The 26,422-nt window shown below is 50.2% G+C and overlaps 1 protein-coding gene across 1 annotated transcript in view; it reads right to left on the bottom strand.

Moving 5' to 3' along the window:
* LOC144174877 (acid-sensing ion channel 4-A-like) overlaps window positions 1-22,095 on the bottom strand; it is a 51,537-nt gene extending 29,442 nt beyond the window's left edge. Inside the window, exons 1-6 of the mRNA XM_077703832.1 lie at window positions 20,392-22,095; window positions 19,684-19,796; window positions 16,090-16,253; window positions 15,837-15,965; window positions 14,773-14,881; window positions 4,785-4,869 (exon numbers count right to left, since the gene is read on the bottom strand). Of these exons, the coding sequence (XP_077559958.1) occupies window positions 4,785-4,869; window positions 14,773-14,881; window positions 15,837-15,965; window positions 16,090-16,253; window positions 19,684-19,796; window positions 20,392-21,152 (1,361 nt within the window). The 5' untranslated portion in view covers window positions 21,153-22,095. The remainder of the gene's footprint in view (window positions 1-4,784; window positions 4,870-14,772; window positions 14,882-15,836; window positions 15,966-16,089; window positions 16,254-19,683; window positions 19,797-20,391) is intronic.
* Between the last annotated feature and the right edge of the window lie 4,327 nt (window positions 22,096-26,422).

Raw genomic sequence — 26,422 nt, 5'->3', positions numbered from 1 at the left:
GACCTGAAGCTTATAGATGGTATTCGTTGAAAAGTTTAGCGGTCAATTTTTTCGCTTGGCAACACTGGAAACGGCCACAGACATGGCCGATGCGCCACGGACATGGACAAGTACCGCCATCTCGCGGAGCCCGACGTAACGAGTGACGGCGAACCACGGCCGGGCTGGAGGACAGCCCGGCCGTGGGCGAACTCACACGGTGCATGGAGGAGAAGAGGGGTGCCTGATCTGGGGGCCGTGCGCACAACGTCGCCTAGCAACAGACGCTTGGCCACAGATATGGCGGCGCACTCGCATGGTTGCCTGCATGCATTCCTCGCCATTGAATACCGGCCATACATCTCATCACTTGAACATGCATCTTGAGTGGATAAATTAGCAACAGGCACCATTTTCAAGACCAAAACCTGACTTGGACCTCGAGCTTATACGTCTCATCACTTGGATGGACATTTTGAGTTGGTTAGTGATAAACAGGCGCTATTTTTAAGTGCAGTAGGGTAAGAATAAAACTGTAAATTCCAGCAGAGTAGGAGTATTTCTTAGGAATGACCGCCGTAAAAGTTCAAGAGAAATAAAATTTCGTCGTACCTTTAACCTAAATTCTGAGTCAGTTCCATGTCGTGTGCTTAAAAGCTTCGCAGGTCATCCCTCGTCACAGAGGCATTGTCTAGCGACTTTTTGAAGTCCTAACTAATGGCTATAGTACCCAGAAACTGTGTCTCAAATAATTTTAAAGGGGACTTTAAACGCTTTCTCGACTACAAACGTAGTCACACTAAAAACAGCGCAGGGACGAGGACGGAAGAAGGGACAAACTAGAGCGCTGACACCAACACGGATTTTGTATGATGAAGGCAGAAACACAAGGAGACAGGCCCATTGTACTAGAAATATAACTTACTAAGGCTTGACGTTGGGCTAGTTGGGTACACATTATTCACACTAAAAATAGCACAGGGACGAGGACGGAAGAAAGGACAAACTATTTCTAGTACAATGGGCCTGTCTCCTTGTGTTTCTGCCTTCATCATACAAAATCCGTGTTGGTGTCAGCGCTCTAGTTTGTCCCTTCTTCCGTCCTCGTCCCTGCGCTGTTTTTAGTGTGAATAATGTGTACCCAACTAGCCCAATGTCAAGCCTTAGTAAGATACAAACGTAGCTTTGTATGTCTAGAAATAATAATCGAAGTAGCCCGCAAATTTCTGCCGCCCGTTTCCTTTCAATTTTCTCGTGCCGTAAAGAGCGCGACACCAACCGAGACGACCAAACTGCCGGCCACACGCCGAACGCACCGCCAGCTGCTGCCAGCTAAAGCCGGCTGTAAGCTTGGCTACCTCGCCATTTTGCTAATTATGTCCAAATTCTGTCGCTGTCTGTGCAAGTATACTTCCTGTTGAAAGTGATGTTGGTGCTCCCTTTCATTTTTATTAATCTTTCGACTGCAGTCGCTTCGCAAGGCAATATCATCATCATCATCATCATCACAATCAGCCTGCCTAGGTCCACTGGAGGATGAAGGCAATATATCTGACCAAAATCGAAACTGAAACAAATCCTACAATGTAAGACTGGAAGTCTGCCTATTTAGTTTCCCATTAAAAAACTAAGTATACAGCAAAAAAGGAAAACAGATCATGAGCCATTACACTAAGTGAAACTGGATGTCCGGCGAAGCTTTTAGCACCGGAATGGAGGTGACACGTAATTTAGTAAAAAAATATGAGCAAATTTGATTTCTCTCGAGCATTGACTGCGGTCATCCTTAATAAAGGCACGCACATACACGCGCACACCTTTATTTTGACTTTATTGCAGCTTGAAAACGGTGTCTGTTGCTAACCAATTACACAAAATGCATATCCAAATGATGAGACGTGTAAGCTTGAGGTCCAAGTCGTGTTTTGAGCTTGCAAATGGCGCCTATTATAAACTTGTCTACTCAAGATGTGCACCCGCGGGATGATGTGTATAAATCTGAGGTACAAATCATGCTTTGAACGGTAAGCGACTTTGGTGGTTGCCGCTGTTATGATTGGGCCCGCCGTCGGGGTTTCTTTCAGCACTCCTAGGCTGTGCGGCGAAGCCACTACGTGCGCCTTCCAAACAAGCCCCACCGTGTCAGTGACTCAGGTTTTCACGTCTCGACAAAGCCTCAGGTTTTCACGTCTCGCTTCGCTTTCGGCGCGTTTCAAACTTCGACGGTTGCCGGCCCGGCGAGCCATGTCTCAGCGCGCTTCAAGGACACCGAGGCCCCGCGATCGCAGCGGAGTCCTCCTCTCTTCCCTCTCTCGGACTTACCTTGCGCCGATGCTACCGACTGCTCACGAACTCTGGAAAGAGCGTTGTGTGTGTCTGTGACGCTCGTGGCGTGCGCACAAATCCAGAGGGAACGCTGTTTTGACCGTTACCGCTTTTGGGTATAAATATGAGCCGCCCAAGCGCTGTATATCCATTCCTGTTTGAGCAGTGAATCATTGCTGTCGCTCTGCTCGAGTCCTGTACTGTTACCTCGCCCGTCGGCGCATTGTTCTTTGGCTTCGGCTCGCCTCTCGCTATGAAGTAAACAGTTACGTTAGTTTACGGCTTCTGGACTTCTTCACGGCTGCAACAGCAGCCGGCCGCTCTCACACGTATGTCGAAGGTGACGGAGCTCGGCTCGGGTCGGCCCACCCAGTCGCAACACCGCGTGCAAATAGCAGACACACCGTGACCTTTGCTTTCCATACGCCTCGCACTATGGAACGCTTTGCGCTTCAAATACACGCGGAGCCTCGGCAGATTTTGTTCTAGAACGTAAACAACACATGTAACCCTAGCCGTATGAGCTTCACATAAAATGTATGGAAACCAAGCCTAATACAGCTCCGCTGTAAACAGGAAACAGGTGTCTATGTTGTCATTATAATCAGTGAAAGAATTTGGACGTAACAATTTGCATTGAGTATGCCACATCACATGTTATTTGTTTGTAAAATCGTATGCCACGTCCTACTATTCGTCAAATTTGCCCCGTTCGACATGCGACGGATGACTCGAGTGCATTGTGAGGAAGCGGACCTGCGGAAAGTTTTTGGTGTGCAAAAGAAAAGTTTACATCTCAAATGCAGCCTTACCGCCATAAAGGAATATGCGACAGCTTTTTCACAAAGCTTCACAGTTCATGACAAAACGCGTCCTATTTCGTACTGGCCTTGCTTCAAAAACTTACTCCATCTTGGGAGCTTCTCTAAACTGGTCGATTAACATGCCGCAGGGTGGTTTCACAAGGCTTGTACGTTTGTCATAGTGCGCATTATTTCTTGACATTTACCTTTACGCCAACTACTAACTTTTCCTTCCATAAACAGTGAACCATTTTTGCGGATTTGCTAAAAATTTACTACAAAAGTGTCAAAGGGAATCTGAAGATGCAGGAATTTCTCGCCATCAAAAACGGATCCATACGATCTATCTTTATAAACATACCTTCTAATCAAGTTGTAAGTAAGCTTGAAGAGATTGTGTCTCCTCGTCTAACGACCAACCTAACAGTGAAATCCTCGCTTTTCGTGATTTTTAGCGCATGTATCTGGCAATTCTGCCATGCATTAGGTGGTTACAGAAGAAAGTAAATGGAATTATGGTGGCCTTCACGATGTTGAAGGCCGCCACAATTCCACTTACTTTCCTTCTGTCATTCAGTGTTGTCCTGTCTACGAACTCCTTGTTGCCACCACAGTCGGACGCTTTACATTATTGTTTTTGTTTGTTTAAAATGAGGTGCCTTTTTTAGGGCAGTTCCTTACATTTCTTTATCGAGTTTTGTCCCTCATAATGTAAGTGCTGATAGCGATGTTTTCGTGATCAGCTTGTCATTTGCCATGTCTAAGCTGTTTTTCTCTTCTGCTGTTAAGTGAAGATGCCTGACTTTGAGCATCACTTTGAGCGTCGGAGTAGGCCGCTACCCCCAATCCGAGCAAGAGTCACAGCTCCCCAATTGAACGCGTACCCAATCATCGAGCAGCACGCGACCGTGGCGCCGCGACGCGGCCAACACGGCAACTGCAAGCAGCCAGGCCTGCCTAGGCAGCCTAGGTGTTTCAACAAATTGCGGCCTCGAGATCGGACGCGTTAGCTCCAAGCCAAAGTTTCGAACGTATTCCTGCACTTTGAACACAGGAAGCGGTGCGGCGAAAAGTTAGGCGAACTTTGTCGCGTAAACGTGCGAGTCGTCGTCGTCTGAGCTGTTGTCCTCCTCGGCGTCGAGTTCGAGCTGCAGAGGCAGCGGAGACGGTTCCCCTACACTCAATAGGCGTCTCCGTTTCGACAGGATGCGGAGATGTCTTCAGTAATAGCACGAGAAGCAAAAACGTCGAAATACTCCCACAACAAACCGCTGGCTAGGCCTCGGCGAACGCCACCGCGGCCCGGGGTCACGTGACCAGATCGCCTCCAGATTTCGGCGGCGCTCCCGTTTCGGAGTCAGAGCAGTCGGAGGCGCTCGGAGTGGAGGACGGTGCTCTGACACGACCAACCGAACATACTTAGAGCGCTCGATTTCGACCACCCGAACACAGAGTCGCTTTCCGGTGTGCTCCAGCGCTCTAAAACGACCACCCGAATACAGCATAATTCCACCACGAGCAATTGTTACCTAGCTGAACGATGAACGGAGCAGTGTTGTCTCATTCATTTCTGGCGACATGAAATGTGCATCGTAGTGAAGATTTTCTGGCTTTTGTTTAGCCATTGTAACGCTGAACGTTTTGTTCCGGGAAAAGTGACTGTAGAATTGTACTTACACGCATTCTGGCAGACACAGTTTCTTGCACTGCTGGCCACCGCCGGACGATGTGTACGTTCGAAGGTAGCGAGTCCGGCAGCGAGCTGCAAAGCGGATCGCGGTACGCTTTGTTAACACTAATCCCGCAAGTTTGGCTAAATTTAGCATCGAACTGGGTCCGATCACAACCCCCACCTTTGCCTCTGCTTACCCCTGCGTTGCTTCTCTTGCATATTCAAATGTCCGAAGCAGACGCCGACCTCACTTCCAAGGTGACTTGATAGATTTCAATGGTACCATCCCATGCCCATTGGGTTCAGGTCCAACCTTGTTACCAAGAATGGCCTCAAGCATGTCACCACCAATTACTGGGCGATCTACTATTCCCAAATTACCCGTTTTTCGTAGAAAGAGGGATTGTGGTTTTACACAACCATTTACGACCGAATGCTATTTTTCCATTTGGGTCTACGGTGCCAGTTACAGCCACTTTAAGCCTGTGCATATATACAGCAAATAGCTGTCATTGACTCATTTTGTCGCTTATTTTTGCCGCTCTTTTTCCAATCACCCGGCGTATGTTGCCATTATCTCAGATGTCTATACCGTCATGTACGTGGATGACGTGATGGTGTGGACAACGCATGCAGCCGCATCATGCAAAGCAGTGGCAGTCTGGCAGACACTTCTGTCGCCGTGCGTGAGAAAACTGCTATTCTACGTGCTTGGGGGGGACGCACCTCTCCTGTGGTGCTTCACATCCCACAAGAGGTCAATGGGCACGCTATATCCTTTGTTGATCGTCTTTTCGTTCTGCGCTCATATATATATCTCGGCATCAAGATCAGCGAGCTCCGTGGCTCCGGTGTACTTGCCAGGAAGCCGCACAAACGTCTGCTCCGCCGTCGGAGAAGTTTGGCGGGCCCTACCGAGCAATTGTCTTCCCCGTAATGCTATCGATGCTGCAAGCATGACTCCTTTGGCACGCGCAGTTTCAACGCATGGCGGAGGCGTATTTGGCTTGGCTTAAGACTATCAATAAAGACCGGTCTCGCTGTAGATGCTTCAGGCTGAAGTGGCCTCATCCCCAGCAGTGACGGAGGCCCGGGCAGCCTTTCTTACTTTTTGGTCTATTCGGGGACGCACAAAGTTTTTGCATACGGTTCCTACTCGGGAAGCTGCCAGGAACCATCGGTTATGGCCCAGCCTGACATTTAGTACCGCACGCACGCAACACCTCTGGCGCGCTCCTTGAAAACCCCCGATCTCCAGATGTGGATATAGGGTTCCAACACCGCTCGCAAAAGGTACAATGCTGTACCTGCCGGGAATTGTAAATGGTAGGAAGAGGTAACTCCTGGCACACGCTTCACTTTCATGATCATAATCATGCGTATGTGTTCGATCCACCGCCATTAATTGGTTCGGTCGGTTATTTCGTGGGCGCGTCCATCTCGGCCGGTCGTACCTGTACGGGATCATCGCATCGAAACAGTGCTTTAAAGGTGTTAGTTTTTGTGGTGTGTGCAGCATGACCACAATGCGAAGAGCACAGAATGCGGCAGCTTCGCGAGGAGCCGAAAGAAACGACGAGCGGCCGTCAAGCTGCCATCTTCTTTATTGAAACGTAATACGCGCGAGCGCGCGGCGGGCGGGAGTAAGACAATACGCCCGTACAAACGGAAAAACAAAAGCCACAAAAGCGCAGGACGGTGCGCGCACTCTGCGGTGAGTCACGGGGTCTCTTGAGCAGGCATGCGCGCTGCAGTACACGTGGCACCATCCGGTGGCCGTTTATTACACAACTAACACTCCCCCTTAATGAACTGCCACCGATTTACGGAGAACGAAGTGCACAGCACACACTTTTCACTCCCAAGCACTCACAATACGCATGTGTCTTCTTTCCATTTACCGGCTTCGTGAAAAGATCCGCGCTGTTCGTTGACGACTCAACGTATTGTAGCTGCAGCCTTCCTTCTTCGATCTTTTCCCTCAGGAAGAAATACTTGAGGTCAATGTGCTTGCTTCGCTCCGAAGTCACTTGGTTTTTAGCGAGAGAAATAGCGCCCTGATTGTCCACCTTCAAAATTTGCGGTTCTTGCGCGAATTCGCTTGCGGAAAGTTCCTCCAAGAATTGTTGAAGCCAGAGCGCTTCTTTTGTGGCTTGGCACATGGCCACGTATTCAGCTTCAACAGTTGACAATGCAGTGCATCGCTGTTTTCTGCTGCTCCAGGAAACAGCAGCACCAGCCAACGTAAACACGTATCCGCTGAATGACTTCCGATCGGTTCGGTCGCTGGCCCAGTCTGCGTCACAAAAGGCTTGTACGCAATTTCCAGCTTTCCTGAAAACAAGTGCATAACTCTTCGTCCCCTTTATGTAGCGAAGAATGTGCTTTATGCCACTCCAGTGTTCTTCTGTTGGGTGCTCGCTGAACTGGCTCATGTATGCAGTGGCAAAAGCGATGTCCGGCCTTGTGCCTCCAGCAAGGTAAAGCAGTGCACCGACTGCTTGCCTATACCTAAACTTTAGGTCTTCTCTCGGCGGGTTCCTGCTGTCTCCCTTTTCGTATTTGCTCCCCGGATCTAATGGAGATGACGCTGGTCTTGCATCTGTCATGCCAAACGTCTCCAAAATATCCTCTGCATAAGCCGTCTGATCAAGAGACAACTTCCCACTTCCTTCTTTCTTCAGTCGCATGGAAAGTATGTGACTAGCCTCTCCCAGATCCTTGGCGTCAAATTCTCGACCCAACCGGCTTTTGAAATCAGCGATTTCTGTCTCGTCTTTTGCGATGATGAGGAGGTCATCAACGTAGACTCCCACGATGAGCTCCTTTCCTTGGCTGACATAAACACAGGGATCGGCTTTGGATCTTGTCATCCCTTCCGACTTCAGGAGACTGTCCAAAGTGAGATTCCACTCTCTCCCTGACTGTCTTAGCCCATATAAACTCTTCTTCAAAAGGCAGACCTTGCCATCTTCACGGGCTCTTGAAGATTGTGGCTGTTCCATGTAGACGGCCTCTTTCAATGTTCCGTTCAGATATGCTGCGGTGATGTCAACCTGGTGGATTTTCCACTCCCTTTCGACGGCTATCGCCAGCAGCGTTCTGATGGACTTGAGCTTCACTACAGGAGAGAAGGTTTCTTTGAAATCAATTCCCTCCACTTGCGAGTATCCACATGCTACCAAGCGTGCCTTGTACCGCTCCAAGTCACCATTGGCGTCATACTTCTTACGGAATACCCACTTGCATTTCAGGACTTGTCTTCCCTTTGGTCGTGGCACAAGCTCCCATGTTTCTGATGCCTTCAGGCTGTCCAGTTCGCTCTTCATGGCTGCTTTCCACTCTTCCTTGTCTGGAGCAGCCAAAGCTTCCTGAAGCGTCTCTGGGTCTTTCAAGCTGTGCCTGGCTACACAGCACCCGGGGCATTCTCTTGAACGTAATTCTTTGTTTGCAAGTCTCTCAGAGCGTCTCGGTGCCAGAGTACTGTCACCTGTGGAGTTGGACGGCTGTTGCGTAGCTTGCTCGTTTTCGCCTGATGAAACGGCTGCACGGTCGTTTCGGTCATCGCTATCGCTATGGTCAGCACTATCAGCGTCCTGTGGGTCATCTGAGCTTGCTTCAACTTGAAACATTACTGGTTCAACAGTGCTGTCGCAATCCTTAGGGCCGGTGGTCACAGCTTGTACATGCTTGCATGGGAAGCAATCCTCATCAAAAGAGACGTCCCTGCTAACGAAGAAGTGGTCTTCTTCGAAATTCCACAGCTTGTAGCCTTTCACCCCTTCTGGGTAGCCAACCAGTACGCACTCCTCTGCTTTCGGATCCAATTTGCCCTTCTTCCGCAGCCTGCCTCGCACGCTCCATGCTCTGCATCCAAACACCCTGAGGCCGTCCAGCTTCACTTCTCCCCCTGTCCACAAAGCTTCCGGCGACTTTCCTTCAATCGCTTTGGATGGACATTTGTTTCTTATACGGCTTGCAGTGACAATGGCGTCAGCCCAAAGCTCCTTGGGGACACCTGACTCAATGAGGAGGCACCTTGTCATGTCTAGCAGTGTCTGGTTCATCCTTTCAGCAACTCCATTCTGCTCAGGTGTGCCAGGGATGGTTAGTTGGTGCTTGATGCCATGCTCAGTCAAGTACTCCTTGAAGTCAGTGCTGGTGTACTCTCCCCCGTTGTCACTACGTAAAACCTTCACTTTTCTGTCGTGAAAGTTTTCCGCCATGCATCTGTACTCTTTGAACCTCTGAAGCACTTCGCTTTTCGCCTTCATAGGATACACAACGGTGTACCGTGAGTAGTCGTCAGTGAAGGCTACGAAATAACTTCAGCCGCCCTTGGATGTCGGCACGATTTTACCGACGACATCTGAATGAATCAGCTCCAATGGCGCTTTTGCCCGAGTTGCTTCTCCCCTCGGGAAGCTTTTTCTTCTCAGCTTTCCTAGACGACAAACGTCGCAATGATCCTCCATGTGATCTTTGCTGGTTCCGCAGAGGCTACGAACAGCATCCTGATGCAAATGGCCCAGCCGCCGATGCCAAAGAGATGTGTCCTTTGCTTTGGCGAGCCTCGACGACACCTTTGCTTCTTTCACGGTGTACAGTCTCCCTTGCTTCGTTGCAGTAAGGACTACTTCTCCGTTGTCTTTGGAAACGAAGGCTTTGCCGGCAGCGAACGTAACTTGCAACCCTCGCTCCTCAATCCTTCCAACCGATAGGAGGTTCCCGTTCAAAGCAGGCACATACAGGACATCATCGAGCGTGATGTTTGTCCCACCGCACTGCTCAGACAGCTGAATCTCGACTCTTCCTTTCCCTTCGACTTTGATGGACTCTCTATTTGCGGTCTCCACTGCTGATTCGCATGGCATGAAGTCAGTGACCTTTGACCTTTGGGACGTCATGTGATCAGTAGCACCGCTGTCAAGGTGCCATACACCAGGGTGTGACGCTGTCTCGTCCTTCGCACATAAGGCCATATGCGTTGCTATTTTTGCGTGTGGAAGACTTCTCTTCTTTTGCTGGTCCTTCTCTTCATCCGGAAACTGGTCGCAGTCCCTCGCTATATGACCGATCTTGCCACAAGCAAAGCATCGCACCTTCTTCTTTAGGACACCTGACGTCCGTTGGCGAATCTTGTCGTCTTTCTTATGAGCAGGCTGATAGCTCATCTTGTCGTTTTGCTGCTTGCTGTCGGACGTGGAACAACCTTTGCTGACCAGCGCCCTAGTCTGACTGTCGTCGTTGTCGACGCTCTCTTCATTGCGACGCAGCTTTCTTTTTTCTTCAATGAGCAGCCTCGTCTTCACTACCTTCGTGCTCAGTTGCTCTTCGTCCTGCTCTAAATTGAGAATGAGCGGTTCGTACGACGCTGGAAGCCCCATAAGCATCACCAAGGCGACTTCTCTGTCGGTGAATGCATGTCCTGCACTTGACAGTTTCCTGTGCAGCGCCATGAGTCTTCCCAGGTAGCTCTGCATTGATTCTTCTTTCTTCATCCTTACGTTGAAGAAATCACGCATTAGCTGGAGTATATGCAGAAGACCAAACTTCGAGTGCATCTCCTCAAGCGTCGTCCACGCTTCTTTCGCAGTTTTACTTTCGCCAATGTCATCTAGGTAATTGTCCTCAACGACGAGGAATAGAAAGGTCAATGCTTTGTTGTCTACCTTCTTCTCTTTATCCGTCATTTCCTCAGAATAACCGGGTTCGATGGCGTCCCAGCATCCCTTCTGCACGAGAGCGGCTCTTGCCCTTATAGACCAGGTATGGTAGTTGTCCGCCGCCAACTTTGGTAGCCTGAACTCGTCTGATGCTGCCATTTCGATGTTGAACTGAATGTCAAACAGAAATGGTCTTCCCCTAGTTCGGCAAACGCACAACCTCTACTTCTAATACTCTTCTTTTTCACGCCACAACTGCAGAGCACAACGCAATGTCAGTCCCTTCTTCCCGACAGTTTCGTTTCTCCGCAGCCGCGTCGTTCCGCCACTTACTGTGACCGCTGCCTTGTGTAAGCACCAGCTCGAGTGGCGTCAGCAGTGAAGCAGGTGTCGTATGACGTTTCGTCCTTCTAACGAAAACCACACGCCCTGTTTCACACTCTTCGTGATTAGGCACACACCGTTCGTCAGTCCCTTCGTCCCGACACTTTCACCACCCCACACGCTTGTCGCTGGAACTTCTTCCGTGGACTGTAGCACGTGTAGCAGAGAAATGGGTGTGGCTTGACTGTTCACGCTTCTTCATGGTCGAAACTTTCGCAGCTCATCACAAAGCAGTCCGTTGCAGTCCTTCGCCAAGGATGGTCGATGCACCGTCCTGGGCCCATAACCTGTTAGTTTTTGTGGTGTGTGCAGCATGACCACAATGCGAAGAGCACAGAATGCGGCAGCTTCGCGAGGAGCCGAAAGAAACGACGAGCGGCCGTCAAGCTGCCATCTTCTTTATTGAAACGTAATACGCGCGAGCGCTCGGCGGGCGGGAGTAAGACAATACGCCCGTACAAACGGAAAAACAAAAGCCACAGAAGCGCAGGACGGTGCGCGCACTCTGCGGTGAGTCACGGGGTCTCTTGAGCAGGCATGCGCGCTGCAGTACACGTGGCACCATCCGGTGGCCGTTTATTACACAACTAACAAAAGGTGCCGTAAGGAAAACTCGCGCCAAACCCGCGGCGGGTCACGCGGGTGGCTCAGTGGCTCGTTGCGCGCTGAGCACGCAGGTCACAGGTTCGATTCTCGGCCGCGGCGGTCGCTTTTCTAATGGAGGCGAAAAGCAAAAACGCCCGTGTGTAAGAGATTTCGGCGCACGTTAAAGATCCCCAGGTGGTCAAAATTAATCCGGAGCCCTCCACTACGGCGCGCCTCATCGCCTGCGTTGCGTCGGTGCGAACCTTATAATCAATCATTTAACTCGCTGTGGATACCACAGTGGATACCACAGGTGTGGGGGGATTTTTTACGAGTGTTTCTATGTGGAGGAAAATATTTGATGCGACCATGTAGTCCCAAGCGAAACCTGTCTGAGGGCCTTGATTGGCCTTAACAATGCATCAGGCATCGGGAGTATTTGTTCGCCGCACGTCGGCCCAGAAAGCTAGTTATCTGATGCCCGTTGGGCGTTTTGTTTTTTCCTGCCAACTTTTGAGCAGACCGCGTTGTTCATGACGCAGCTTACAATGCGTCGCCCTTCCAGGAACTTGGAACAACACATACAAGCTGTTGAGGAAAATGATGATGAACGTTCAACCTCGCCAAGCTTTTGAGATCAAAAGTGCCAGCTGTGACGTAGAGTTGTTTTGGAGTCGCGAAACCAAAATGAAAATTTACGTTCATATACCTGCAATTCCCCTCTTGTGCCAGCGATAAAGTAAAAGCAACAACCCTTCATAGTTTCATGCCCTTAATCAATTGGCGAACGCGCGCGCATTCGGAAAAAAAAAACATAACTGCCTGTATCCCGTCCGATGCCGGCTGTGCAAACTGAAACGACATAAAAACATCACAACGGCTGAGCTGCGACCTCCATGACGGGGTCTGGAAAATACCGCGATATTTTCTGCGTGTCTGTGACGCACGCGAAATTCCTGCAGAGATTTACGGCAAAGTGTTGCGGTAATTACAGCATGGTGTCGGCTGTTGGGTCGCTTTTGCAAAACTATTCGAACTCTTCCCAGTTGGCGCAGGCTTGTTGCGACCGTACAAAGAATCGTTACAAGACTCGTGCAAGCACGGCCAGTAAAGACGGCACGGTGTCGAGTGGGAAGTTTCATGGAATCCCGATAGGGAAACCAATGACTTATCGCGTTTACAGCTTTCGCCGTAAAAATACTCCACCTAAGACACAGCGCACGCATGCATGTTCTCAGAGGTAATGTACAGACGTACTAGACACTATAGAAAGAACAAAAGAAAGATCAAAGATCTTATTCACTGTGCCTGTCGCTTTCGATTGTATAAGACAAGAGTCTTGCAGTCTTTTTGCGATGGCAGAATGCGTGGCAGCCTCACTGTTAATGCACCAAAAGCCTGAAACTATACTCGGTGACAACTTAAGAACGGCACCGGAGTTGCCGCTGTGCCTTATCACCGTAGCCGGATGTTTCTCCGCGCGGCGCAAGTAGGGCGTTACTGGGAATATTTTGAACATGGCGTGAGCCGTTCCCGTGATTTTTTGGTCTTAATATGCTTATAAACGACTCCAGTGACGACAAACAAACTGCGTGAGACAAGGCAGACGATATCACGCATTCATAGCAAACCCCTTTCAAAACGTGCGCGCACTGACGTCACGGGTCCGGCGCTTTGGCGGAGTGGTACACTGCATGAGGTGGTGCCGTTCTTGAGTTGTAACCGAGTATAGCGCTATGTTAATCTCGCGACGGTACATGGGACACAAAATGTCGTGCTACGCAATGCGAACTCAGGGCTCATGTCTTAAAATGTCTTCGCAGTGCCTTCCCACGTCGACCCCTGAAGAGACAGTGTATTCGGCGCCTCACAAACAAAACCAACATTAAATGAGCTGCCGTGAAGTGCTAGACAAAGTTGCTACGCTGCCGCAAATCTGCAGAGTGATTGTTGGTCGGCCGGAGAACCGTTTGCTTACGCAGTGCGTCGGCCAATCAACCCAATGAAGCCGTGGGAAAAGATTCTTTCGAAATGTTAAAACGTTCGTGACTACACAGAAATATGAACTCGCAAAACAGGCGTAACCAACATTTAGAAACACGTTAGCACGCAAACACGAATATACACTGCATAAGCGAACATTACAGAAAAACAAGGAGCCTCTCTTTAAGCATATCTTTTGGTGCGTAAGTATACTTCCCAATAAACTTGGTTGCATGTCCCAAAAACAAGTCATGCCAGCTACAAAGCTCGCGCGAGCATCGTGAGAACTAGCGGGGTAGAACAAGGGGGCGGTTGCTCCTCCCTGGATTTGTGGTGGAAGCTCTACACAACCCGAGTTAGGGTTGGTGGACAGGCCAATGACTCACAGTGTTGATTGCTTACAATTATTCTGGTTTTTATTTAATTATTTTTCATTTTTTAAGACACTGTATACTCTTCGCCGTACTCCCGATACTCCTGGTACTATTTGCTCACGTTGAGACCTTTCATGTGAGCGCCCATGGTCAGCATCTGAAATGCTGGCAATGCACTGGTTGTCAGGGGGAATTATTTTAGAAATTTGTACGTGCGTGCGTAACATCCCGACACCCCACCTATCCTCACGCACGCATGCACGCACGCACGCACGCACGTACGCAAACGCACACCCATAAATGACACTAATCCCGCAAAGGTCTTGATCAACGGCTTCTTTAATGAAGTAGAGGCTACGTTCCAATTCGCGGACAGCTTGGCAGACAGCTATGAAGAAATTTAATTAGACGGCTAAATTAGCAAGAATTGGAACAGCGCAGCGGTCACCAACGTAGACGCAAACTTTGTAGCAGACATGACAAACGCAAGCCGCAGGTTTCGTAAAAAATATGAGCGTTATTAGTATATAAACCCTACGTGGTTTAAAAAGTCATCAAAAGCGTGTTCAGCACTAGTAAATCACACGAAATATTAATATAGAAGAACAAGTTAGTTTGTCACAATGTTATTACTCAAAAAGACAGAGCTGGCGTCACTTTTAGTTTAGACAGGAAGGTAGCCTGCATCGTTGCTGGCATCGATGCTGCCTCCGCGAAGCAGACTTTGTTGCCCGCTTTGTCTGAATTGGAACGGGGTTTAACATGACGGACTGTCCGCGAAGACGGCAACAAAGCCGTTGAAAGGGGAAATTGGAATGCACCCATAGTCAAGGCTGTCAAGAAAGCTGCAATATAGCGCTGGGCGCAGGAGCAACCCTTGGTCTGTGTGCTTGTTTTCGTCTGCCCTTGTATCCACTACGGCGAAACAAGTGTTATCAGCTCTAAGACCAGAAATTTTTGTTACGTAAAAGGATAAGGAAGCGGCAAGCAAGCCGGCACACCTTGGCTAACGTTGCAGGGGTCACAGGAATCACGTCCGAAACTTGACAGCTCATCCAGGCAACCGCAGGTTCGGAGCAGCGCGGCTTCACGACACAAGGTCTGACAGAACTGCAAGGGCCAAGAAGCAAGGGCAAGAGGGGAACGTTGTCGCTCAAGGGCAAGACGAATGCAACACCGATCTTTGCCACAGTGACCGGGCATACAGGCATGCATGGGACTGCTGCGAGGATCGCTGGCCAAGACGCAATTAATCCGTTTACGGCTGCACGATAGTTGCTGGGGTGTTTCAATAACAGTGCGTTGTGCGCATTGGGTAGTTACTGAATGGCAACTAGAGTGTATTCATCAGCTCTTTTAAATGCATGGGTGTGGTGCAGGTACCCACCCAGGAGTGCACAAGTGAACACTCAAAGTACCTCAAAGTACATGAACTGTCTCCCCGGGCCCTCGCTCCCCTTTTCCCAAATAGCGAATTTCGGCCTCCCGTCTTGAATAAACCCACCAATACTATTCCATTCCCCACCTTACTTCACCTGTTTAAAACCCCAGTACCCTCGTGAGCAGCTGAGTGAGTAGCACTTTTCTTCTACACCAAACACTATCGACCCCTTCCCTGTTCTACGCAGGGCTGCCACCCGAGGGCAATGCGTTGCACACTTCCCGTCTTTTTTTCCTAGCAGGCACACGTCCGGTGCAGGCTCCAAAATACAACCACACCATCCTCACCCACGTATCTCCATACCTCTACGACCCCTTATGCCAGCACTGCAACATCCCCCTCACCACCTACCGTCTAGTCTTCCCTTGTGCACACAATCCCCACCCTCCACCGAACTCCACCCTTGAGCGATGGGAGACCGCACTGATCAAATCATCCCCGGGGAAACCAAGCCCTCGCGATCAGAGCCTTGGAAGAATCGCTCCTAGAACCGCTGTACTCCCACCTTATGACAATAAATGCTTATTACTACTGCTTCATAATCACAACAAGTGCTCACGTCAACGTTTGGTTACTAAAACGAGGGAGCCGCAAAAAGAGCTGAGACACACCACTTGTGCTTACGTCGAACGTGTACATGGAGCGTTGCAGCAGGTCGTCGAGGCCCACTTCACGAAGGTAAGGCGTGATTTTTGTGTCGTTGAAGCTCTTGCTGCATCCACGGTACGGCTCGGGAAGCCTCTCGATTTTGCGCTACGCAACAGCGATGAACGGAAAGAATGGAAAGTGTGACTGACCACGTGCTTTGAGACAAAGAAACGGGTGCGTAATGTGTAACACGTGCGAGAGGGCGAGGTGGAAAAATGAATGTAAGTACCATTCTGATGCTAATGTAGTTCTTGCTTCCGGGCGAAAGTGTTATGCCGCCACGCTCAAGGCTGGGAAGCGTACCCAGCGGGTGGATGAGAATCCTTGCGCCGAACTCAGGGGAGATAATGTCCAGGTACTCGCTGCGTTCGATGTTCAGCGTCAGTCGCATACCTGAAAGAAACGCATGAAGGTTTCGCACTGCACTACAAAGCGAAAGGTATTACCTTCCTGTAGGCTAAAAGCAATTGCTGAAGACGCTTTTTTTTTTGTCGCGCCAACAGATTAACTGCCTAGTCTACAAATACGCCACGATGGACGGCAAGAACAAGGCCCTTTCAAACTAAAAAAAAAATGAAGGAAATCCACACTAACGCGTAAGAATTGGAGGTAGCGAAGCTGTACGCAACCATCACGACCACAGCGACGGTTTAAGCCCACGATTGCAGCCGATTTTCTTGTTCTTCCCTGCCGTAACGACCTTTACTCCATTATTGTTGCTATAAGTGTGGGCTTCCTTCATTTTTTCTAAGTGACAATGATTAAACATTTCCTCGGAGGGGCATCCGCTATGGCGTGTCTTTCTCGTTCCGAGCAAGGGTTGCCACGATGACGGCGAACGCTGGAGTTTTTCTTTGTCAGTCATGGCCAATCTCTCTGAGCGGGTATGCGCAGCTTGACAAATGTTTACTGGGGACTGCCTCGAGGCACGCACACATGAGCACTCGGCATTTTTTTTTTAAACTGCCGGGTGGTCGCCAAGATTGCGGCGACCGCCCGGCAGTTAAAAAAAACCAAGAAAATGTCGAGTGGCCAATCTCCCTAAGTGGGTATGCTTGGCTTGACAAACGTGCGCCAGGGACGCTGGGTGGTCGCCGCGAGGCACGAACAGACGAGCGCTGGGCATTTTCTTAGTTTTTTAACTGCCGGGCGGTCGCAGCAATCTGGGCCAATCTCCCCAAGTAGGTATGCTTGTTTTGACAAACGTGCTCAGGGGACGGTGGGCGGTCGTCGCGAGGCACGCTCACACGAGCGCTCGGCATTTTCTTGATTTTTTAAACTGCCTGGCGGTCGCCGCAATCTTGGATAATCTCCACTATAAATGTTTTTCCAATCCAATCCAATCCCTAAGTGGATATGCTTAGCGTGACAAACGTGCGCCGGGGACGGTGGGCGGTCATCGCGAGGCACGCGCTCACGTGCGCGCGCTCGGCAGTTCCTTGGTATTTTTAGCTGCAGACACGAAAAAATACGTTGCTAAACAGCTTCGCTGTCAAAAATTCCGAGGACACCTAACGACTTCCTATGGTCTTGAATGCGAAAACATTGTTTCCAATTGAACGCTTGCGAAGCTTTGCGTTTGCCTCGCGTTGTCTCAAGAGCTTCGTCCTGTTCTTAGCCTTACGGAAACGGAAACTCGAAAAGTGGATGACCTAATCCGGAAGGCTTATCGAGTAGCCCTACAAATGCCCCCAGTAGCTTCCACTGCCAGACTGGAGAGCGCAGGCGTACATAATACGGCCAGAGAGCTTATCGAAGAACATCGCACGGGGCAACTTGGCCGCCTGAGGCGCAGTGCAGCCGGCAGAGCCCTCCTTGACCGACTACGCATCGGCTACCTACAAGAGCCCGAGACGAAACTACTTATCGAAACCGTGACGAGAGAGAACATCATTATTCCGCCCCTTCCTCGAAACATGCACCCCTAATATCATTCCCAAAGAAGGGCGCAACGAGCCCGTGCATTGACAGCAAAGTACCCCATTGATCCAGGCACGCTGTATTTGATGAAGCAGACTATCGTCACGTGGACGCTTTTGCCTCGGCAGTAATTCACTCACCCGATTCTACCCCACTCACGGCGCTCACCATTCGAACCCGCCCCCCTCAAGTGGCGGAAGAGGCGGTGATAGCACTTGCACTCACACATAGGCCAACACCCCGATTCACATTCTCTGGTTCGAAAATGGTCGTTCTAAACTATGCTAGAGGCCAAATCTCGCCTTAGGCCCACCAAATTTTTAATCAAAAACTGCCTACTTCCTCCAATGTGGGCAGTTTTTTTTTTCATTTCCTCCTGGTGGTTTTTAATCAAAAACCACCATGAGGAAATGAAGTGGCACACACCGCAGCCCAAGCTTTCGTCTCCCGGGCCTGTGGTGCCGGCACTGCCTCCCATGGGGACAGATCAGCCCGTGATAGTCTACCCACGTACAGAGACATCATTGAACATTGCCGCCTCTCCCGCCGCAAATACCCTCCTGCCCACCCATCCCTATCAGTGGAAGAGGAACGCCTTTGGCGTAAGCTTCAAACTGAATCCCTCCTTTGTTTAGCCATGCTTCATCACATTCCCCCCTCGTTGTACCCTACAACACTATGCCGGCACTGTGGAGAACGGGCCACATTACATCATAATATGTGGGCCTGCAAATCTGACCCCTTCCTCTCATCCCCTCCCTGTGCCAGCGGAAAGCAGCGCTGGGTTGCTCAAACCTGGATATCCAGAATTCGCTCACGGCTCGGGCAGCCACAGTCGACCACAAAGCTGCGCTAACCCTTGGTTAAATAAAGTTTTATCTCTCTCTCTCTTTCTATCTATCGTCCTGTTGTCGCTTGAGAAACTTTGCTGCCCCATGCGCTTTCACCTTTACGCTTTCGAATGGCTTCGATCGGTGCCCTACGCGTTGCGCTGCTGCTCACTCGTGCTGCCTTGTAGAGCTGACGTCAAGGAGGAATTTTGCTCCAAGTCGGTTCTCTCGCTTGGATGTGTTCTCCGCGCCCTTGGGTTTCATCTGCGGTGTACTTGGCGGAAACAGCCACCTTTCGCTGTTCCCGCTATGGAACGTTTCGCGCTATGGAACGCTCCTCAGACACCTGAGCTATAGTAGCGGGTTCACTGCTTCCAACGCCGGCGCGGACGCCAACGCCTATCTGGAAGACAGATTTCTTTCTTTTTTTCTTTTGCTCAATGGGCCATTTAATAGCCTATACCCGCCATTAGGTATCGGGCAACATTTTATAAGTAGAATATAGGCAACTTTCACATAATACCCCGTGGTTGGAGCAGCAAAACCGACTACCGATTCCATACTTAGTGGGCACTATACACAGCTTGCAGTAGACCGTTTTTTTTTTGTCGCTGATAACTTGTGGCAACATAGGAGCAAAGGAGGGGTAGGAGAAAGAAACCACGCAAAGGTCGGGAGTTTAACCAGGTGTAGAGCCCGGTTTGCTACTCTGCACTGGGGGAATGGGGTTCAGGGGATAAAAGAGATGGCGGGGACTAAGCTATGCAAGTGCGCACAAATGGCTTCCAAAAAATATCAGCTAAAACTTACGCCCTTGGCAGTGTGAGCAAATTTAATGAAGACTACTAATCCCAAGCGTTAGCCTATAGTATCAGGCAATAATTTACACTGTATACACTGCCCACCTTGACTCCGCATAACTTGGGATATCGCTAGCGCATCTTTGCGGGTTGCTGCAGCAAAGCTGAAAAGACCTCAAGCTTTCCCTTCGTCTCTGGAGTCGCAATAATCAAGGGGTTAGTAAGGCAGAACTTCCTAAAAAGAAAAAAAAAAACATCTTCGACGCTTCTTACCTAGCGTTGGCCCCGTCTTCCGCACTTTCGTCATAGAATCGTTGGCAAGCCGGATAGTCTGGCAGAGGCCGTAACGAGGGGAAGGGTGCGCCTCCACACGCAGGATGGAATGGCTGCGTGCGGACAAAGCCCGTAGACAACGCATAACAATAGGGTAACAAGCCGAGAAAGTTGGCGTGACGGCATGAGCGCAATATATATAACACTTGCAGACCTCTCAAGTCAATCGTCACTCCAGGAAAACATGTGTGTTTCAAACAAATTGGAGACAACCGTTTTTTACGAACCCCTACGTTGATGCGCAACTTTCATTCATTTATCATTCATCTATTTACCCATAAATTTTTTCAGACAAATAATGTCTCGTCTAAAGAAGCGAAAGGCCGATTAACTCTACATGACGGCTACATAAAATGCCAGCATTAAGAGAATGGCACGGAGGTAAAGCCAACGGAGAAAAAAAAATGAAAGACGATATTTTCAATAAGGGATTGCAACATCTATAAGAAGTAAAGATAAAGTGACCAACAATATTGCCAATATTCCCCGTAACAATATTGTCAAGTTCGGCGTTCAGCGGGCTGTGCTAAAAAATTACCGCGCTGTTTCCTATTAACACCGCCAATTCGTGTATTCCAACGGTTTCCATGACAACCCACGCGCTCACGAATGCGCCTCTGCCATATCGAAAGCGGTCACCGTACTCACCTCTCGTCGAAGCAGTTGCGCGCGTTGTAGGTGCACTGGACGACGAGCTCGTTGGCTTTGTGGCCGAACCTGACCAGCTGGTCCTTGGTGGCGATGAAGTTCATCCACATGTCACTCAGGTCCATGGTACGGCTGCTCTTGAGGAACTCGTCCACCGTCTTGTAGCAGACCTCGGAGTCCTCTTCTTCGCCCCCGCTGTTGTCGTAGCCTTTCGTCGTAGGCGAGAACATGTCCCGTTTCTTACCGTGCGAGATCTTGGGTCCGGCGTCCGGCGCAGCGGTTGTCGTTGTGGTCGCGGGGAGGCCTGCCTTGGCCGCAACGTCCTTGAGGTAGTCTTCGAACGAGCTCTTGCGCATGATGTTCAGGTTGCACACGGTGATGGCCGGGAAGTGCAGCTCGTCCGCATGCACCTCCTCGGTGACCGTCATGATGGGGTACGAGAAGTAGTTGGTCGTCAGGAAGCTTATGTGGTACAGGAAGCCTCCCACGGCGACCACAACCACGACGATCCAGACAAGGCGGTGCAGATTGCGCGTCGAGGCGATGCGGTTGAAGCCGTGAGCAGTGCAGTTCTCTGCGAAGTGACGATTCAGGGCTCCAAAGCTCATTTCCATCTCATTCTCATCCTCCGTTTCCGCCGGTTCACGGGCCATCATTGCGCGCGCTTTTGCCGGCTTATGGCTGAAGCGCCGGACCAGCGGCATGACGCCCTTGGAGCTGCCCCCGGAGGCTCTGGCGGTGGGTACAAGTTCAAACTGCATATACGTTCCGCGATTGTGCCTCCAAATGTGGCGTGCGTTCGGGTAATGATATCTCCAGACAGTAGTAATCTACGTAATGCGTTTCATCTTCTGAGTACCACCGGTCTTGATCAGAGTCGCCGTTTATTTGAGCGCGGCAGCATTTGTGCTCTCATTTGTACGGCACTGCTGGATCGTCATGGGAGCTTTCACCCGGAAAGAGTTGCGTGCTACTATGACCGCAATATCTGTGGTTCCCCATCAAATTACAAGACGAGTCATTTATGTGTGCTGCTCCAATGTCACGCACGGTCAATAAAAGTCCACACTCACTGGTGGCATCATATAGGTATTGGTATTTTGTCGTAGGTTATATTTTAGGGGCGAAGCCACTTAGGGGCTCGAGCTGTCGGCGTCTCACGCCGTCTTCATCTCATGTCATCGTAGTATCATGTAGTCACAGTACTGAAACACCGGGACACTCGTTTTTAACACCTCGCGCTAGAACGCTACGCGTACTAAAAGAACACACCGGGAAACTCGTTTTCCAACGCCTCGCGCTAGAACACTTCTTGGTTCGAAGACGCAGGACTTACAGAAAAGCTGTATACCTCCACCCCCAACAGTTCTACCTCGGCGGGCGAAAACTCCAAGGCGCCAAGAATACACTTATACACTGCATGCTTCGCCCCTCCCCAGGTTTCACGTTAGTGGAGATGGCCTGGTTTTTTTTCTTCTTGCTGATAAACGTTTATTGGAACTGAAAATTGTGTGGGTGGCCTTCCTCGTCCGGAAAGCCGCGAGCCGTGGCAGCCAGTCTTGCCGCGACATAATGTTGACCTGCGTGTCTGGTGGTCTGCTCGTACTCCCACTGCTCTAAGGAGGAGAAAGGTGTGGGTTTTGGGTGGTAGGGGCAAGCCCACAGTAAATGGTATGTGCCGTCAGGGGTTTTACAGGATAGCCATTCATATGTGTACATGGCTGGTGATATTCGTAGGGGTACATATTGTAGTATATCTATAGGCGTCGCCAAAGGCGTGCGTCGCTGTTGTTGAGAGAGGGGTGAGCGGAGGGTTAGATGAGACGACTTTGTCGGTAGTGGTAAAAGATATCAGTGTAACGACTTGGGACTGGGTGGGATGGTTGAGGGATTCCAGTGGGTTTTCCCTGCTTTGTGGGAATGTCCGGGTAGTTCATTCGCGGGCAGCGGAGTGTTCCTCCTTACCCTAATAGCCAGTTGTCCCCACGATGTAAATGGTGGGTAGCTTATGCGTCGTAGAACGCTGATGGCTTGAGTCGAGATGCATCCTTTTTTACAGTAGCGACGTGCTTGCTGGGAGTAGGTGATGATGACGGAAATAATTTTGTTCAATATGTTTAGACAATTGGGGAGTAATTTGCAGTTCGATAACAAGAATTGTATGGGAGAAACAGCGCGAAAGGACAGGACGTAGAGAAGAAGACAAACACGCGGCGCTGACTAACAACCAAGTTTTATTGCTTGCAGGCGGCTTATATACACATCTACAAAGCAGTGGAAAGGGAAAAAGAAAATTACAGATGGCATGAATTGCACACAAGTTCTTGTCACATGGTCATCGATAAGTAAGGCCCAGTTATTGTGTGGCAAGAACTTATGTGCAATTCATGCCATTTGCAATTTCCTTTTCCCTTTCCATTGCTTTGTAGATGTGTATATATATAAGCCGCCTGCAAGCAATAAAACTTGGTTGTTAGTCAGCGCCGCGTGTTTCTCTTCTACTCTACGTCCTGTCCTTTCGCGCTGTTGCTCACATTTTTAACATGCACCAACCAGCCCACTTGCTCCCCGTTCTAAGAATTGTATACCAGGGCAGTTCAGCATCACAAAGGCTCTAGATCGCACATAGCATATCGGGCCTAAGATCTCGCAAGCTTTCTTTAAAGGGACACTGAAGTGAATTTGTCAAGCTCCCGTTTTTGCTTGCACTGCGTAGACTGGCTCAAATTAGCACACTTATCATCGTTTATCCGGTTGACAAATCGGTAATTATTTTACAAAGCGCGAAAGAAGAAAAACTACCATGCGCGGTTTGCGGCGGCCGCACCAACTAAGGCTGTGACGTTGAGAGGAGGGGGCACCGTGATTGGACGATGCCCAAGGTGAGCAATCAAACAAGTTTCGGTTTCGGTTTCGGTTCCGTAAAACATAACCAATGGCGTTGTTGGATGGGCATTCTCAATATCTCAGTAATCATCGTACCGCGCTTCTGCCATGTAGTCGGCTGTAAAATGCACAAGATAAGCCTCCCAGGATGGCTTGGAATCGTAGCATTCACTAGCCGAGGCCTACGCAGTGCATGAACGCCCTCCGCGTCCCCGCAGACGCTCAAATGCCATGCGCTTTTCCCCTATGTTTGGAGCTTGCCTCACTCATGGCTGTATCGTAAAAAGCGTGTTCGCACCAGGCCAAGGGTCTGTTGATTCTGGCCTGTACCCACTGCCCGCAAGCAGTCGGTGCTGATGGCAACAGCACGCCAACGAGAACTCGCTAGTGCGCCAGTGCCAGCCTGCGCGCGTTCTGTGAACTAGTTCGTGGAGCAGTGAACGTTGCGGCCGGCCCAAAAAAAGGTGAACGCAGTACAGAAAACATCGGCGGAAAACAAAAAAGGTAACTTATAAAAAAAAAGCACCTATCTGCGGGTATTCGAACTTGTGACTTGCAAAACACTTCCGCTCAACGTTACTCCACTGACATACCTAGCGCTCCAAACCACTCGGCCGCGGGCGACAGCGGCCGACTTTGAAAATATAAAGTATATAATGTATAACCAGTTTACACTTTTATTTAGTTTCAGCATTCCAAGCAGCTTAGGTGACTATTCGCTGTACTGCGATCGTGCAGTAAGCGTCGCCCGAGTTTCCACAGTAGCTCACGTCTAGCAATTGCATTTCTTAGACGGAAAAGCGTTCGCAGATGCGTAGTCGTGCTGCTGGCCGCTGTGCTTGCTTGCCAAGCGCAAAAAAGTGCTTCCCGCAGCCTAGTTTTACACTGTACGGTAAAAATATCAGTTGTTTTTGTTTCCTTAGTACCTATATTGACTTCGCTGACTCTTCTCCCGCCTTCAAGAGGCCTTATATTTTCCTACTGGCGTACCAGTCAGCGAAGCGTCGCATGTGCACTTGTACAGCGCTTGTGTGAAGCGACCTTGACTTGGAGCTAGATACAGTGTACAAACTAACCAAGTAAAGAAAGGCACATTCTTCCATTCACAAACTTGTCCTGGCTTCGTTTCAACTGAGCGAACGAATTGCGACGACCCGTTGGCGGCCGGCGGACGAAACGCTGGGCCGACTGACTCTGTCTGAAGGCCGCGGAGCCGTGCAGTAGCGCAGCCAATTGCGAGCTCGGCTCCTCCCGACGTCACACGAAAACGCCACAGAAAATGGGCGAGCGTAAAGAGAGGAGGACAGCATTTTCGAATTAATTTTTCCACTAAATAAAATCGCGTAAATGCGCCCAGAGTGGTCGAAACATGGCCTGGGGACTCCGGACTACAATTTGCGCTAGTAATCCCGCAATGTTTACATATCACTTCAGTGTCCCTTTAAATAATTGGGCGATGTGAAACGCTTCTAAAACAGCACATCCAGCCCAAAACAGTATTTGGCTACCTGCTATAGGGTATTCGGCCGCCCATATCGAAAGAGGGCTCCGTCCTAAAGTGACTCTAAATATTCTGATGAGTGAACGAATAATGCTTCTACCCGCCGCGGTGGCTCAGTGGCTAAGGCGTTGTGCTGCTGAGCACTAAGACGCAGGTTCGATTCCCGACCACGGCGGCCGCTTTTCTGATGGAGGCGAAAAGCAAAAAACGCCCCTGTGTACGAGATTTTGGCGCACGTTAGATAATCCCCAGGTGGTCAGAATTAATCCGGAGCCCTTCACTACGGCGCGCCTCATCGCCTGCGATGCGTGGCGCGTTAAATTCTACAATAAATCAATCAATAATGCTTCTAGCTTAATGGCGCACATATCACCAGTTTATAAATAACTCGTCACTTCCGCACGAATACGCGAAAGTGTCCCAACGCATACACTTGATAGCCACGACATGTAGCTTGCCTATGAGGATCCTTAGGGCCACAGGATGTCAGCTCCTGGTCCAAGCAGAAATTCTCACCGACACCTGTATCTGCACCAATACATCCATTCCAGCACCGTCCTCTTCATTGGCGAAAAACCTCAGTGTAGGATTTGCAGGCAGGTTAGGTTAATACGCACGCCTTTGCCTAAGGCGTGTGCATTGAGACAAGCGTGAAGTTAACGAGGGAGAGAACTGAGATGCTCACGCTTTCTTAAAGGATCACCATATATTTATTATTTTGTGAAAGAGGGTGACCCGGCCTGACCACATCACGCCAACTGCGGTTTCCTTCAAAAGGGAGGGCTGCGCCGCGTCCTTCTTGACACTGCTTTAAACGAGTACTGACACGAAATTTCGTGTTACGTTTTTTTCGCTGCTATGCGTGCCTACCAGCCCACTAATCATAGAATTACACATTCGACAGTCGAGCGCAGCGTAAACATTCATTTACGGTGTCGTTTATTCGTGTCAGTTTCGCTTTCGACAAAACGAACGCCGAGCGGCCGCCATGACTGGAGGTATCACGTGACGTCACCATTCTTTCCGTGCCGCTGCCGCTCTGGACGCCCGCGCCCAGACTGGCCGAGGACTTCACCGCATAGCTCGGCAAAACTGCATGCCACTCACTCACACTCACTTAAAAAAATACATTTATTCTAACGCACTCACTCGCACTCGCCACTCGGCCCTCACCGCGCGCACTCACTCGCACTCACGCTCGCCACTCCACCCTTACTACTCACAATCACTCGTGCTCAACGCTGGCCACTCGTCCCCACCACTCGCACTCACTCCCGCTCACGCTCTCCACTCGTCTTCACCACCCGCACTTACTCGCACTCACGCTCACCCCTCCGCCCCACCACTCGCACTCACTCGCACTCACGCTCGCCACTCGGGCCTCACTACTTGCACTCACTCCCGTTCACGCTCACCACTCATCGTCACCATTCGCACTCACTCGCACTCACGCTTGTCACTCTACCCTCACCACTCGCACTCACTCCCGCTCACGCTCTCCACTCGTCTTCACCACCCGCACTTACTCGCACTCACGCTCACCCCTCCGCCCCACCACTCGCACTCACGCTCGCCACTCGGGCCTCACTACTCGCACTCACTCCCGTTCACGCTCACCACTCGTCGTCACCATTCGCACTCACT

The sequence above is a fragment of the Haemaphysalis longicornis genome, unplaced genomic scaffold (assembly GCF_048455015.1).
Source record: "Haemaphysalis longicornis isolate Haplotype H1 unplaced genomic scaffold, Haemaphysalis longicornis Haplotype H1 scaffold_3, whole genome shotgun sequence".
NCBI classification, from domain to species: domain Eukaryota; kingdom Metazoa; phylum Arthropoda; class Arachnida; order Ixodida; family Ixodidae; genus Haemaphysalis; species Haemaphysalis longicornis.
The sequence above is the reverse complement of the archived record's forward strand: the minus strand, read 5'-3'. Positions and strand labels throughout refer to the sequence as shown.